This window comes from Elephantulus edwardii, unplaced genomic scaffold, assembly GCF_000299155.1.
Source record: "Elephantulus edwardii isolate Elephantulus edwardi_28Jun2011 unplaced genomic scaffold, EleEdw1.0 scaffold00634, whole genome shotgun sequence".
Classification (NCBI taxonomy): Eukaryota; Metazoa; Chordata; class Mammalia; order Macroscelidea; family Macroscelididae; genus Elephantulus; species Elephantulus edwardii.
Window position 1 is genome coordinate 114187 of NW_006400384.1, and position 11556 is coordinate 125742.

At 44.2% G+C, this 11556-nt stretch overlaps 1 protein-coding gene across 1 annotated transcript; it reads right to left on the bottom strand.

Moving 5' to 3' along the window:
• Nucleotides 1-2136: 2136 nt before the first annotated feature.
• On the bottom strand, nt 2137-2807 carry LOC102871373 (coiled-coil-helix-coiled-coil-helix domain-containing protein 5-like; the record flags this gene model as incomplete). The annotated part of the gene is made up of 3 exons (XM_006903397.1): nt 2137-2142; nt 2297-2570; nt 2667-2807. Coding segments are annotated over 3 exons (421 nt in total), but the record flags the coding sequence as incomplete, so codon positions are not given.
• Between the last annotated feature and the right edge of the window lie 8749 nt (nt 2808-11556).

The following is an 11556-nucleotide window of genomic DNA, read 5'->3' on the forward strand; positions in this document are numbered from 1 at the left end:
ACATTGATTTAAGGCAGTGTACACAAATATACTGGCTTGATAATGCACCTTTTAATGGCTTCCTTCCTGTCTTATTTTTCCATTAACCTACCACTGTTTCTGAAAGCACTTCCCAAATATATCTCTATACTCAAAATTCTCAGAGCTGGCTTCTACAGGAACCCAAGGCAAGAAAGAAAACTTTAGTGTAGAAAACTTCTAAGCCACATCCTCCAGTCCAGTTGCTTCTCCAGCCTCTTCCTGTATTTTCAACCCTACTTGCTCACTCCCCAAATCTGTTTTTCATCTAGTTCTGACCCACCAAGGGAAAGAGGTATGTTATTTAGTGCCCACTCCTAAGCCTCAAGTAAATACTTGACAGAAGTTTGGTGAATGCTTGAGTAAATGGCATAGAAGTCCTCTGTCCATGTGGTCACAGCAGGATACAGGAAATATCTATTTGACAGCTAACAAGAGGGGGCGTCTCAGCCCTGTGAACAGAAGGAGCATCCTACCCTCTCCCCGGTCTTTCCTTAGCACGTCAGGTGAAGCTGGGGAACAGGAGCATCAGGCTTTCTTTCCAGACAGCTTTCTCAGGTCCCTTCAAGTGCTAAAGGCAAGAATCAAAACTGGTACATAAAATATTTATTTTGTTGTTGCTGCTGTTAGCCCTCATTTCCAGAGATGTCATATGGCCTGACTGCACCTGGGATTCCACCAGGCCTCTCCATGTGGAGGCAAGGGCATAAAGTTTGCTCAGTTAATCATGTCCAATTTTCCTGCAGCCAAAAATCCTCATGAGGCCAGAAGAGGCTCTGTCTGTGGAGAAAACACATAAGTATCAATTGGCATCTCTTCTGTGCCTAGCCATGTTAAGTGTGTGGACACTGGAGAATATGGATACCACAGAGCTGCCCCAGCACAGGCCATGGTGGAGCAAGAGCATCAGGGAACAATTGTGGCAACCTTTCACGAAACAAATCAGCCATGTGCTTTTGGCCGACTATGATTAGGGTGTCCCTACAGACTAGTAGGAGGAGCACAGAGATAACACCATTTCACCGTTTCCTGAGTATAAGCTGTGTGCCTGGTAATGTTACTAGCCTGGAGATCCAATAGACACAACAGGCAAAAAGTCTTGATTCTAGAGAGATTACAGTCAGGCTGAAAGAGACTGTCAACAAATGAACCCAAACAAGTCAACCAGTAATAAATCCCATAAAGAAAACAAGACTATGGCCAGGAACAGAAATGTCAGAGCTTGAGGGATACATGAGTACTTGGTTGGCTATAAAACCAGATGTCCCAGGAAGTCTTTACAGCATATTTTGAGATGAGAATATTTGTTTGCAATTTTCTCTCTCTTTTTTTTTTTTGTTTGCAATTTTCTAAGACAGAAACTAGAAGAAGTCTGAATCGCAGAGCCCCAAGCCAGGGAAGGAGAAGGTGTGGCAGGACTAGTATCCCTGGAAAGCTAACGGACTATGGGGAGCAGCACTGCACTGGGGAGCCATGGGAGGCTTTTAAGGGAGAGATGTCTCGTGATCTGGGTCTTTAAAAGCTTATTTGGCTCTGAGGCAGAATGAAGTAAGAGGAGGCAGAGGTAGTCACAGAGAGACAAGGCAAGCCTGTCTGTTCATGCAGGGAAGGAAGAAGTAAGTGGCCCTCAGACAGGAAGGTGAAAATCTTAATTGCTTATATGCCTGAAAAACTTGAAAGAGTTCATACACAATGAAAGAGAATCTACCAAAGACAACATGCAATCTTACTGTGTGTCTTCTAAGGAGAATTAAAAATCTCTCAGCTGTTATCTGTTCTTGGAGTCTGAACTTTTCATTTCAAAAGGAATCAGTAACTTAAATGCATTTCCTCAATTACTAGTTAAGAAGTCTCTCAAAGCAGGCAACGAGACAGTGGTAATTATAAATGATACAGTGCATGATGAAGGGTATCTGGGGACATGAGAAAGGATCTGGGGCATCCTGAGAGGTTTTCCGAGAAAGAGAATGACTGGGAGGTTTTCTGAGAAAGAGAACGACTAAACAATAGAAATTAGTAAGGGGACTGATTCAGAAGAGCAATCTGGGCAGAGGGAAACAGACGGACAAAAGCCTTGAACAGGAAAGACATAATGTCTGAATGTTCAGAGGCTGGAACCTAGAGCTTGAGGTGGAAGTGGGAACAGGTGGGGCTCACAACTGAGGGGTGACTTCCTGCATGGTCCTGTGGGCTTCACAAAGAGCTATGGAAAAGTTTTTAAGCAGGAGCAGTGCATAGAGAGATTTCTTGACAAGAGACAATCATGTTTCAGGCGTACAGATAAGGCCTTGGTGAAAGGTAAAGGGGTGACAATGACGACTGCAGAGCGGGAAAGTAGACTGAGAGGACGGGGCAGGAAGGTGGATAAAGGGGCATGACCACCTACCTCCCCAGCAGAAGGTGAATGTGGCAGCTGGACCGTCTCAGCGCACTGCAGGAAGCGGTGTATATGCTCTGCACAGTTGCCTATCACTGCTTCATTCTTTCGGAGACACTCCTCAAAGGCCAGGAACGGTTCAGCACAGACCTGGCGGATCTGGCGGATAATTGGGCTATGGGAGAAGAGCTTTTAAGAAGCTGGAAACCACTTACTCAATTCTGCCCCCCCCCACCCCATACACACTGCCCACCCGTCCTGCTCAACTCACTGTGTGGACGTGCAGCGAGAAATGCTCATCTTGAGGTGGTGACAGTCCCGCTGCCACGACTCGGGCTTGGCAGCCACACACTGGCCATACTGCTCCAGTTCCCGACTGCAATAGCGAGCAGTGATCTCAAGGGCTGCTTGCCTACAGAACAGAGAAAGCAAGTCGTCACTGTGGGGAGCATGGAGAGAAGGAGTTCTAACCTGGGCCATAGACAGAACTTGGGGTCCTGGGTGGACCAAGAAATTCCAAGAATTTTGGGATGTAGCCAGAGAGGTGTGAAGAAGCCTAAGCCCAGAAGCATTATAAAGCAGACTGTTAACTCCTAGGGAGACAGTGGAGACCCTAAAACTAGGTCTGGTTGTTTTAAAGCTTGAAAAGCAAGATCTTGGGGCTTTCGAAAAAGGATCTTAAAAGCCAAGGGTCATCTTAGAGTACATATGGAGGGCTTGAAGCCCTATTAGATCTAAAATGTAGAAAGATGATCTGAAAGTTCTAAATGGATTTGGAGGTCTAAGTAGTGGGATGAGATCCTGAGGAAGTTTCCAGCAGTATGGGAGATGGGATTAAGGCCCTTCTGTGGGGATCCCAAGTGGGCCTCAGGTTCCTAAAAGTGTGATCTGGAAGCCCTGAATGAACCTGAGTCCTTGGAGTAAATCTGAGGCGTTCAAGGGAGCTCTGGTGGCCTACTGGTAAGAAGCTGTGCTGCAACCAGTTCAAACCCACCAACCAGTTGCTCTGCAGAAGGAGGTTAGACAATCTCCTCCTGTGCAATTTACTGCCTCTGAAAACTTGCTGGAGGGTCAGCGACAGGTCTGTTCCGACTGGATGGCACGCTACAATCACCACCACCTGGAGGGGTTTTTGTTGTTGTTTTCTCTACTAGTTTATTTACAAAATTTGAATACATTCTTTTTAGAAACAAATTCTTTCAAATTCCCTCATCCCCCACCCAACAAATTGTATAACCCCATGATTAATTCTCCCCTCCCCCTGCACATCCTCATCCCTGTGCTTCCACCCTCCCCCACCTCCCTTGGATCTTTATACTCATTCTACAATAATGGCTTTATACAATTTTTATCCTTGTGGGACTGGATTAGTTCACTCAGCATAATGCTCTCCAGTCCTTCCCAAGTTAGGTAATAAATTAAAAAATCATTGCTCCTGTGTGCTGGGTAATATTCCATTGGGTAAATGTACCATAATTTCTCAATCCATTAATTTGTGACTGGTCATTTGGGATGTTTCCATGTTCTTGTGATGGTGAATAATGCTGCTATTAACACTGGTGCAAAAACCTCCGTTTGTGCCTCAGTTCTCATTTTTTCAGGGTATATTCCAAATCGTGGAATAGCTGAGTCATATAGAATTTCTATGTTCAACTTTTTGAGGAAGCACCAAACTGACTTCCAGAATGGTTGCACCATTTTACAAACCTACCAACAATGTATGAGTTCCTTTCTCGCCACATCCTCTTCAACATTTATTACTTGCTGCCCTGTTAAACTTTGCCACTGTTACTGGACTGAAATGGTACTTCATTGTGGTTTTGATCTGAATCTAACTGCCAGTGATTTGGAGCATTTCTTCATGTGTCTGCCATTCGAGTTATCTTCCTCTGTGAAAATTCTTACCACGTCTTTTGTCCATTTTGTAATTGGGTTATCAGTCTTTTTTATGTAGAGAGGCCCAGGAGTATTGTATAAACTTTTAAGGAGCTCTGGTGGGGTAGTGCTCCTTGGCTGCTTGGCATTCACCAGTCGCTTCGTACAAGACAGACTGGCAGTCTCCTTCCGCATGACGGCTTTGGAGGACCTGTATGGACCTGAAGGCAGTAGGTCTGGGTTTTGGTTGAGGTTCTTGCAGCGATTTAGGAATAAATTGGTGGGCTCTCGTGGTACGTTCTGTGGTTCTGGGAAGATTCAGGGGACAGTACTCAAAAGGTATAGTCTCCTTAACCTTGGGGCAGAGAGAACTTAGGCTCTAAGGACCTGGAAGTCATTCCCTAACCCTCAAACCCTCCCTAACCCCCAAGCCCACTACCGCACGACGAGGACAAGGAGCGGAGCCCGAACCTTAGGAAGGCGGGGTGGGGACAAAATGTCCTAGCTTTTGAAGGGCGAAGTGAACGCTGAAAGGAGACTGGGAGGGTAGTGTTTCTGAGCGCGTAGAACAATGGCCAGGACCTGGGGAAGACAAGGTACGGAGGGGGCGCTCGGGATACTCACATCTCGAGGCAGGTGACCGCGAAGGATCAATCAGAAAGGACGGACACGCCTTTTCCGGTAACCAGGCTGTCATGGCGGCGCCCAGTGCGGCATGCCTCGTCTTTTCCAGCCGGAGCAAGCAAGCATCCTCATTCTCGTCAATCCCAGCACTTCACGGCAGTAGTCTGCTCTCTCAGTACTGACCGTAAAGGTGATGCTCCCGTCCTCTGAGTTGCTTTATCTCCTCCAAATCCCGGCTTGCCGGAGGGGCACTCAGAGCTCACCGGAAGACAGGGATCGGAAGTCAGGCGGAGACAGCGCCCCCCCCCCACCGCCCCCCGAGCGCTGTGCATTGTGGGGTTGAAGGTAGCCGCATGCGTAGTTGGGCTTTGGGCTGGGTTTGTATAATCTTGCTTGTTTGCGAGGAGGCTCTGCGCGATAATGCCTGGGCCGCAGAGACTGGGAACTTGGACTCTGATGCGCGTTCCTCGTACTGGCCACTTTCTGCTTTGCTCACGTGCTTTTCTGTCTTCTTGGAAAGCTTTTCCTGTCTGGAATTTTGAACAGCTTGCCAAGAATACCCGTATTCTTTGACATCATTCTTTAGCCAGAGCAGTCAGGTTTTTAATCCCGGCTTGTCTCTGGTGGCTCCGTGGTTAGGACCTGAAGCGCTTGCTGCAGAAGGTCAAGGATTGAAGCCTTCAATATGATTGAAGCTCAACAAAAAGAAAACAAGGATTCTCACCACTGGGCCAATTGGCACCATCATGATACGTGGTGAAGACATTGAGATTGCTGACAGCTTCACTTTGCTTGGCTCTGCCATCAACACCCTTGATGCCAGCAGCCAGGAAATTAAAAGACGAATTGCATTGGGAAAGTGTACTGTCGGAGACCTCTCTTAGGAGGAGCAACGATGTCAGTCTGGAGACTAAGGTGCGCCTGATACAGGCCATGGTCCTTGCCATTCTTGCTATGCTTCAGAGAGCTGGACAATGACTAGGGATGATAGAAGACAAGTTGATGCCTTTGAGCTTTGGTGCTGGAGAAGAGTATTGAATATACCATGGACTGCTGGGAGAACAAAGAAGTTCGTGCTGGAGAGGTTGAAGCCGGGCTGTTCCTTGGAGGCAAGGATTCTGAAGCTTCGTCTGACATACTTTGGACATGTTTCAAGGCAGGATCAGTCCTTGGAGAGGGGCATAATGCTTGGAAGGGTGGCGGGACAGCTCAGGAGAGGAATACCCTCAAATGAGATGGATTGATTCAGTCACTGGGGTAATAGGGATAGATGTGTCAGAGACAATAAGGTTGGCAAGAGATAGAGCAGGGTATAGGGCTGTTGTACATAGGGTCGCTATAAGTCGCAAGCAACTCAGCACATAACAGTTCAAACCTACCTTCTATGGGAGAAAGATGTGACAGTCTGATCCCGTAAGATTTACAGTCTTAGAAACTATGAGGTGATTCTGTTATCTTACAGGTCCCTATGAGACAGAACTGACTCCACAGCAATGAGTTTTATTTTGCTGCTATGCCGACCTTTAGTAATGAATGCTTTTTAGTAATTCTATCTTTCTATCTGATATGATCGTTTTTATTCATTCAGATTTTTATGCTGACGAGTAGGAAAGTGCTGGGTTATGGGATGAACTACTCAAGACTCCTCAGGCAAGAGGTAAGGTTGAGTATCCTCCTGGCCTGTACATTGTCATAGCTTCTCTTGAGAACCTTATCATTACATAAGCAGTAAAATGTTCAAGATGTTTTTACTGTTACTTTTCGCATTTGTTGACCTTTCCTGTTGGCATAACCTCATCTTTATTAGGAGGCAGCTTCTGTGGGAGAATCAAGGTCTTGCTGGTCTCTGGCAGTGTTTTATTTTAACCCATGCAGCTCCTCCCCCGGTCAGCTGAACCCCTAGGCAGAAAGGCTAGAAGAGAATATAGCCCAGCATTGGAACTGGACTTTAACTGTTGAAGTTTCCACTCCTCCCACCATTATGCACTTTCCCTTGCAAGTACAAGTCAGTTGCACTGACTGCCTCTTACCGGTTTTTTCCCCCAAATGGGAGGCTAGACCTGTGGGGTAGGTGTCAGTCCTACGGTCTAGTGCTCAGAGACTTCACCCTGAGTCTTACACTCTTTATCAAGGGAAGGGGTCAGATATTCGGGCTTTATGTAAACAGGTACAATAAAGACCCCAACAGAGGACACTACCAGCCCTCTTGCCCCTAAAATTCTAGTTACCTTTTGGGCTGAGACTCAAAAGGATAACTGTTAACTTCCGCTTGAGGGATTTAATGTAAAGAGGGGCAAAGCAGATCTGGCTTTGAATCGGAGATCTCAGAATAGGTCTCTCCTAAAGTTTGATTCACTCTCTAGAGAGATTAACGTCAGGATTCGACTGTGAAAAGAAACCAAAACGATCACAGTGCACCTGGTGTGGAGTATTTTGTACTTTTCCATTCATAACTTTACCAGTTTGCCATTATTGCATACAGAGTTTGATTGCTTCAGGACTCAAAAACTCCATGAGGGAAGTGGCCTTGATTTCATGCTATCTCTCTGTCTTCCACTTGCAGCACAGGGCTTGGAAGAATGAAATGAGTGAATCCATTTGTTGACAGAGTCACCATAAGAATCAAAGAGATCCATTTGTTCATAGGGTAGTGATTAAATGCCACGTATGCACCAGGCACTGTTTTGGGTCCTGGGGAAACAGCACATAAAAACATATACTGTTGTGAAGCTTAACATTCTAATTGGTAAGATGGGCAGTAATCAGAGTAAATAAGAAAAATGAGAATAACAGGCTTATAGAGGCATGATCGAGCTGGAAATCCTGGGGAACCCAATGGGTGTGAAAACTCCGTCTGTGTGGACAGTAATGAAGGGGTACCCCCTTCCCTCACAGCTGTACCCCATCTTCCCAACTAGACATGGTGACAGAGAAGTTCAGAACTCATTTATAAGCCACCAAAAATGTCGTACGCAAAAACTTCTTAGTCATGGCCAAACACCTTAAGAAGATGAGTTGTCTGGCCTGGGAGTTCAGGGATATAGTCTCACAGAAGGTCAGGTCAATTGGTGTAACAGTGCACAAAGACAATGAGTAGGTGATTGTAGACTAAAGTCTTTAAAGCTTATGAGCAGCCATCTAAGATCAACTTCCAGTCTTTTCCATCTGGAGTCAAAAAGAGTAAATAAAAACTAAGATAATTAGTTCAAAGATCTAATGAACCATGCACACTCAGTGTTCCATTTGTAAATACACCCCGAGTCCCAGAGGAGTAGATCCCAAAATGATGCCTGACCTCACTGAAAGGGATTACAATTAGAAGTTTCCTGATAGAGCAGGAGAACAGTATAGACCAAAATTCAAAATCGCCCAATTTTCAGGCAAACTGTAGAGAGGCCTATAAGCTCATCAGTAATATCAGAAAGGAATGGAAGCCTCAAAACAGTCAGCCATGAGGACACAGGACAGCAGACAGGAAGAAGGACAAATGGAAATGAGAATCAGAGGAAGTAGGAAGAGTACTATTAAAATATGGGGACAGTACTCCATGTTAAATGGGGCTGCTAAAATCCCATTCATAAACACAGATAACTTTTACTAAGTTTACTAAGTTACTCATTCTTGTATAGGAAAGTTTCCTTTCTTAATAGATGCATTCATAAAGATACATCCGATACCATTCAATTTTAGGGGTTTGTTTGTTTGTTTTTCCATTTCAAGAAGTAATACCTTTGTGTTCTATCAATAACCCATTCAAAGATGTACGCATAATTTGAACATGTATCGCATTTTTCTTTTAAGGAAACTTAAACTTATCTGTCCACACTACCTTTATATATAGTGTAAGCCAGGGCTGTGTCCTATCACCTGTCTTCTCAGTCTATATGCGAAGCAGATCATCAGTGAGGCTAGGTTCTATAAGGAGAAATATGGCATCATGATAGGAGGAAGACTCAACCACCTGCGTTATGCAGACGACACAACCCTGCTTGACGAAACTGAGGAGGACCTGAAGCACTTGCTGCAGAAGGTCAAGGACTGCAGCCTTCAATATTGATTAAAGCTCAACATCAAGAAAACAAAAATTCTCACCACTGGGCCTATTGGCAGCATCATGATAGACAGTAAAGAGATTGAAATTGTTAACAGCTTTAGTTTGCTTGGCTCCACAATCAACATTCTTGGTACCAGCAGCCAGGAAATAAAAAGATGAATTGCATTGGGAAAGTCTGCAGTCAGGGGTATCTCCAGAGTACTAAAGAGCAATTATGTCCATCTGGAGACTAAGGTGCACCCTATATGGGCTATGGTCTTTGCAATTACTTGCTATGCATCAGAAATCTGGACAATGACTAGGGATGATAGGAGAATTTCCTTTGAGCTATGGTGCTGGAAAAGAATATACCATGGACTGCTAAGAGAACAGGCAAGGGTGAAACCAGGCTGCTTCTTGGAGGCAAGGATTCTGAAGCTTTGTTTGACATACTTTGGGCATATTGCAAGGAGGGACCAGTCCTTGGAGAAGGACATTAGGCTTGGGAGGGTGGAGAGAGTACAAGAGAGGAATATGCTCAATGAGATGGATTGACTCAGTAATGAGGAAAATGGGGGTAGGTATGTTGGAGACCACCAATAAAGTTGGCTCAGAATAAAGTAGGATTCAGAGCTCTTATACATAGGGTTTCTATGAGTCACAGGTGATTTGATGACACATTCAGATTGCATTGTAGCCTTTCAAGAAATACTTTTTTTATTTGACCCTTTAGCTAAGACAGCAGAAGAGATGACTTAAATTGTGTACTTTAACATCCAACAACAACTAAGCTAGAATTAGTCCAGAATACCACAGGTCTGGAGCAATAGATCAAAAAGGGGCTGCTTTTGAAGTAGGAAGGTGGGCCTCTCAGAGGTGTTCATGGCGATCATGGTGATAGAAGTTTTAGAACTTGGGTCTTTGCCTCATCTTCCTTTTACACTTCAGCCGCCTATTTGCTTTTCCCTCCACTTGGCCCTCATGGTTCGGAGGTCTCAAATGAAAAGATGCTGAAGTCGAGACTATTAAGACTTCACTCGGTGAGATCCATTTCATACATCTCATTCTTGCTTAGCCTTTTAGCATGTATAGCATTTTGCAGCAACAGATGCATTAATATGTAATCCTTACAATTTTTGCTTGTGTTTTCCCAGCCTTTATTGAGATGTATCATTGGATCTTGTGTATACCACTTTCAGAACACCACTGAATTTTGTGTGTGGCAATTTATTTCAATATGCATTCATTTCTGATCTGCCATTAGCCTATTCATAGAAAAATAACCTTTCATTTAGTCTTGTTTCTAACTCTTTCCTTTTAATAAAAAAGATCTCAGCTATAAAGTCAGAGCTGACACATAGCTAATCCTCCATGGGTATTTGGAATTAGTAAATCACATGGGAGGAGATAGCCTGTCTTTATCCCTCAGAGCAGTTGGAGGATTAGAACTGTCAGAGATGGTGCCTTTGGGGAAAGACTGTCACCAGAGCTCATTTAATAGATTCTTCCAACACTCTACTATCTCTTTGTGTCCACAAACCATTAAACAAAACATCGCTCAATCTCCTTAGATAAATTTATCAACACTCAGTTCATAGAGGTAAGATTGAAACTCATTCAGTGACACATTCTTTTCAAGAAATTACGTTCATTTGTATGCTAATGATAACTTTAGAAAGTCATAATGAATAGGTCTTTCAGTTTATAGACACATTGTATTTACAGACTCAGTGTAGCTGGGTGCTGTCGAGTTGATTCTGCCTCGGTGACCCATGTACAACAGATCCGGGCTTTGCTGGCACTGCACCAGTCTCACCATCTGCTGTGCTCTAATCCATTTGCTGCAGTCACTGTGTTGGCCCTCTAAAGGGTCTTCTGCTTCACTGAGATATAAAATACCCCTTTCTTGTTTTTCTTCCTTGTGGTGAGAGAAAAAGGTAACTTTTATTAGAAAACTACAGGTCCCGAAGGAATCTGATGGCCCTTTCCAGAAGTAGGAGTGGGAAAAGGCCAAAATGCCCCATTCTTTTTTTAAATTCTTTTAATGAGAGTTTATAGAGAACTTGGATTTCCACTAATTCATTGTTGTACATTTTCTTCCCTGACCTGCCCTGCTTTTCTCTTTGGAAAAAAAAATTCTTTCATTGTACAATTCCCCACCCCCAGTCCAGTCTACTTTGCTATGCAGCTCTTATTCTGGACTGTTGTCATACAAATAATACCTAATCATGGTGCAACCACTGTGGAAGGTGGTATGGTGCTTTTTCAAGAAGTTGCAAATAGAAATACCATTTGACCCAGCAATTCCACTACTGGGAATATACCCCCAAAGAGACCATAACTGACACCCAAGCAGATATATGCACACCCATCTTTATCATGGCTTTGTTCACAATAGCAAGGATTTGGAAATGACCTAAGTGTCCATCAAAAAACGAATGGATAGAGAAGCTGTGGTATATTCACACAGTGAAATACTATGCTGCATTGGAAAACAAGGAACTCATGCAATATTATTCAAAATGGGTGACCATGGAGGACATTATGCTGAGTGAAGTATCTCAGTCACAAAAGGACAAATATTACATGAGGCCACTGTTGTAGAATGGGACTAACCTCGGGGTTGGGG